This window comes from Olea europaea, chromosome 1 (genome assembly GCF_002742605.1).
Source record: "Olea europaea var. sylvestris chromosome 1, O_europaea_v1, whole genome shotgun sequence".
Classification (NCBI taxonomy): Eukaryota; Viridiplantae; Streptophyta; class Magnoliopsida; order Lamiales; family Oleaceae; genus Olea; species Olea europaea.
This window is the reverse complement of record NC_036237.1, coordinates 5,786,653-5,791,838: the sequence shown is the minus strand read 5'-3', so window position 1 is coordinate 5,791,838 and position 5,186 is coordinate 5,786,653. Positions and strand designations below refer to the sequence as shown.

The window sequence follows — 5,186 nt, the reverse complement described above, 5'->3', positions numbered from 1 at the left end:
AGAGAAAATATCTAGTTAATTTCCGTTCCCTTTTCATTTTCAAGCATGATTTTCCAATTTAAACTTTCTTTATTAATAAAATTGAAATGTAACTTTTTGGCATCGTCAAACATGTGATGGTTTCTGTCCAATATGTAATCATCTTATATAAATTTTATTTATATTCCACAGAAAGTTGACCCGCCTTCGCCATCAATATTGCGTGCACTAAAATCTGATGCCTTCTTCTTGATTGCCATCTAAAGCCATATTTTTATCATTTCATTTACAATTGTCAGAGATCTTGATGAAAAAGTGAGAGATGCTCTTCATGGTTACATAGAAGACCAAGTGGTCAATTAGGGTCTCTTTCTATCTTTACGAGCTTGGCTTGATGTAAAAGATCAGAGGAATCTCTTCTATTGGTTTAAGACAGTTCGAAAATTTGTTAATGAGAGCCGCAGGGAGCTTCACATGCTTAGTGGATTTCAATCTCAATGAGAGTCTTCTTCAATGTACTCATTCCGGTCTATATAAAAGGAAATTAGGTACTTGTATAACTAATATATCTTTCTATGACAGTTTTTTGAGCCGTTTATTTTTCTTGTTCATTTAGTTTGATCTATTGCACTCTTGCACTTCTATTTGAGGCATTTTACCCTCGTATAATTTTCAATTACTGGATTTCAGTTTCGCATTGTGTTGGGTGAATGATTGTTCTTGGAACAGTTTCTTATCACCTTTCATTTGCTTGGAGTGTTACTAAATAGTTTGTGGTGAGATATCGACGATTTGTATTCTTCTTTCTTCTTGGCCACTTTCAACATTGGATTCTCTCCTTTGTTGTGGGTGAAAAGAGTGAGTTAGGTTGAAGGTTGACCTATTTAAATGTCGATCTCTTGAAAATAGCATAAAAGGAATGATCCCTAAATGTTACTCTTAAACAATTCCATAGCTGGTCAAAATGTGTCGAGCAGCACCATGTCGGGCCAAGACTGGTCCACCTGAAAACTCTCTAGCATGGTCCATTTTGCCAATGATTATCAAAATGAATGTCATTTGAGGAATAGTAATGTCCTTAGAATCTAAATTGATTTTTGCAAAATCATGAAAGGCATATAAAGTCTTGTTCTCGATAAATTTGAAGCGGATTATCAATTTATTGATTAATTTTACCGAAGATTCAAATAATGCACCAAATGTTAAGCTTAAACAACAAATAAAAACTTTGCATTATTGTTTCTGAATAGAAGATGACTAAAACCAAGTTCTGCTTCTCTGCAGAATAAACCAGAAGAATCTCCTCGGCCTCAAAAACGAAGGAAAACTAGCTCCTCGTCCTGTATCAATGAGGGACGTCGTCTAATCCCACATCCTCTATAATCGAAGAACAATAATCGGACAAGCAGTGAATTAATACTCAACAACAAAATGTACATATGATCAATCCATTCTCATTGCATTCTGAGCAATTCATTGCCTCACCATCCCCTTCAGGGAAAATTTTTCGACTTCCATTGCAGTTAAAACACACTAAAAACCTTATTCCAGCACAAACTTCACAGGTTCCTTCAGATTTAGCAATAGGAATTCCTTCAAGAAGTGGCTTTAACCTTCCTTGTTCATGCAATCCCAAAACCTCTGCAGCTCCTCCAATGTACCTTCCCTTAATGAAGAGCCTTGGAGGCACTAATTTTTCACCCGAAATCTTCCATAACTCGTCCCTATACTCTGAATGCATCGACATATCCCTCTCGTAAAACATAACCATCAAGTTTTCCAATAGAGACCGGATTCTGTGACAGTTGTTGAATGTCTTTCGTATCCCTCTAAGGCCTGTAGTATAGAGAATAACTGTGTCGCTACCTCCTGGTGGACACTTGTCTTCAAATTCTAGTAGAGGATCAGCGGTTTCCTCGATTTTTCTTGATTTTAAAGGGGGGCCTTCGTCGATTTCTTGCCAATTTATTTCCTCGTTTCGAACCCTTCTCTCTGCCTCCTCTTGGGCTTTAACTTCCATTACTGCCTGCTCAAACGCTGCAAGAAGATTTGGGTCAAAAAGGGATCCTGAGTCCAAATCTGGCCGCCTGAAAGATGGCACATCAATCTCAGGTAAAGGGACATGGTTTTCATCATCTTTTAGACATTCTGTAGATTCCAAAACCTCATTCTTCGACTCAGATAAGATAGAAATCTCTTCATTTTCTTCGAAATCATCCTTGATTTTCGACTTTTTTCCTGGATAAACGTTCTCTTTATCATTGATGTCGTCATCAAACTCCAATTCTTGGTCTTCAAGATCCCTCATAAGCTCTGTGACATCAATGATATCTTGTTCTTGCTTCAATCCATCATTCTCCTCAACATTATCGAGATTTTCTTGGATGGAAACCAGCGATTTAGGGGCTACGGAATTCGATTTAGGTGGTGAAGTGCATACATAGCTTTCAAATGAATTTACCTGAAGAATTCTTTCTGGTTTCAAATACCCAATTGTTTTGATTGGCTTCAATTTCTTCAGTAGCCTTACTTTCACTCCCTTCATCTTCAAAATCTGGTTCAGGAATTCAAGATTTTACAACTATATTAAAAGGGATTTGGAGGAGAGTAAAATAGATTTTTAAATGTCAGAAGAAATTAGGAAAGACAAGCTTTTTCTACTTCAATCCGACAGCCAACCGTTGCAGATGAGAGAGATAATAATGTCAATAGATAACGGCTAGAATATTTTGAAAACATGGTGGGAGAAGGTGCATTGTAGCTGGCGTGGACCAAAGAAATATCGGGGAAATGAGTTGGGAAGGCGGCCTTTCAATTGGTTTTTGTTCAAAAGGCCTTTGACCATATTTTTGAAAATAATCTGAAGTATAAATATTTAATAAGACTACTACACCCCTCCAATTGATCCCCAAATTAAAGAAGGAACGACGTAGTTCCTTCTCTTTCCTTCTGAACAGTCTCAAACATTCATTTTTCCTTTCACATTCGAATCATCTCTTCTCCACTGTGCAGCATCTCTCTTCTCCACTATCACTTCCGTATGCAAGAGAAATCGTCGTTTGAAGGAGTATCAGAAACTCAAACATTATCTGGCAGACCAATTTTTGAGGGAGCATTCTTCAAATTTCAAGTACATATCCTCAGACATTATACCAAGTACTGTTTAGCTGGGTTTCTGAGTTGTCTTAGCAATTTTTATAGCTTTGTCATGATCATTATTGTGTGCTTGGATTGACCTAATTTTATTTTCTGAATTTGGTATTTATGTGTTTTAATTCGAGGAAAAGGGGAAATGACATAGCTCATTGATAGATTTAATGTCAATTTCTTTTATATTAGTACACATGATTTAGACTATTAATATATGAATAATTTTGTTGCAAAATCAAGTGAGACCTAATTTATAGAGCGTGCACCTGATTCATGTCAATCATATACTGGAGTAAGTGGACTTGGCTTGCATTTTAAAATGCCATTTCTAAATCATTGTAAACTGTTGTCTCTGGTAGAAATTTCATCTATGGGTAACTATTTGGAACGATTAAATTTAGAGATATTAAGCTCGTTAGGATTCTATGGCTAGATGCGCTAAGTGTTGAGGTGGGTGTAAGAGAGAATAAATTATTAGAGAATCTTATTACCATAAACATGTATCTGGTTCTGCCCCCAAGTCCTTATCCTTTTGCTTAAGCCATTGATGAGCTGAAGACACATATACAAGATGAGATTTGTTGATTTCATTTACTCTTGTTTTGTAGTTTTAGCGATGATAGAACGAACTAGAGGCGAAAAAAAAAGCCAAACGTGTTTTTGTCACATACTTATCTTTCCCTTTTGGCTATGGAGCTTACTGTGCTAGTGTGTTGTATGTGATTTATATTTAATCTTTCGCCAGGAAGTTGGCTCACATTTTTGTCACATACCTAAATGAATCTTTGACCTTCCAAATTGAACATTGGGAAGTTGGCTTACATTTTTATTTTTCTGCAATGTAAATCTGTTCAATTTGTTTAGAAGGTGATGTAAACCTCAACAAGATTTATATGGAATTTCTCCATTCTGTTTTTGAATTGTATCATATTTGTACATGTTTTATTATTTGCAGTGCTATGGAGAACATTCAGATTGACGCTACGATCACAAGAAGATGTAGACTCCAAATAGTACAGGATATCTATGAGCAACTGCATACAAATCACAAAAGCAAGCTTCAGGAGAGCTGCTTTGGATCTCTGCTTATACATAGGGATATAAGAAAGAGCGAAAAGTATAAGCTGGGATTGATCGTAATATTGGCGTATGTCCTGTGGGCCGCGGAGGAAAATACCTACATCGATTTATGGTGGATGATTTCCACAAGTTTGAGAAGTATCCATGGGGGAAGATTTCATCTGAATACACGATGAATGTATTCAGACTTGAGATAGGAAGTAAATTAAAAAGTTCCGACGTCGGAGAGGAGTCACGTTGTCAATATTCTTTGCACGGCTTTTCCCTTGCTATAATGGTAGAACAAACAATATACTTGACTTGTAATATTTTGCATATATAAAATTGTGCCATGAGATAGTAATGCATGTTTTATAATAGATTTGGGCATTCGAAGCGATTCCAATTTTGGGAATGAAGTTTGCTTCAAAATATTCAAATGTAACTCCGAGAATGGTTGCTTGGGAAATGCCGAAGAGGTTAGCATCTGCCGTCATTGATATTGTGCTGAAATCGAAAGAGGTAAATTTATGTTTTTTAAAGTTAAATGGGGACAATTGTGGAATTAGATTAGTGGATGATTAATGATTTGCAGACTTAATATTTGCAATTGGAGGTTAATTCCACATTGATTCCCATTGAAGCCGAACTTGAAAAGGTCTATTGGAAAGAGTTAACACCGATTGTGGAAGAAGATGAGAGTGCTTCACACCATTCCAAAAGATATGAGGCTGAGCATGATGCTAAGCCACATCATGCATACCACGAAGAGTCTCCTAGAGCAGGTCAACCACCGTAGCGTGGTTTTGAGATCAACAATAGCGGACTTATTGAGAACGGAAAAGGAAAAACTTGAGAGAAGGCTACAAGTAGTCATATTGACTCGACTTAATTGGGTGGAGAAAAAGGTTGACGGGTTAGTTGAATTGACTGTGGCAGGTCGGTTCCATCCAGCGACTAGTGCATTTGATGGTGCCACTAGTAGCACAGCTTATGTA

The 5,186-nt window shown here is 36.8% G+C and overlaps 1 protein-coding gene across 1 annotated transcript; it reads right to left on the bottom strand.

Annotated features, from left to right (window-relative positions):
- Positions 1–1,181: 1,181 nt before the first annotated feature.
- Positions 1,182–2,778, bottom strand: LOC111382469 (uncharacterized protein At3g28850-like). Its single transcript, XM_023006483.1, has one exon. The coding sequence runs from the start codon at positions 2,522–2,524 to the stop codon at positions 1,400–1,402; it is 1,125 nt and encodes a 374-aa protein (XP_022862251.1). The 5' UTR covers positions 2,525–2,778; the 3' UTR covers positions 1,182–1,399.
- Positions 2,779–5,186: the final 2,408 nt, after the last annotated feature.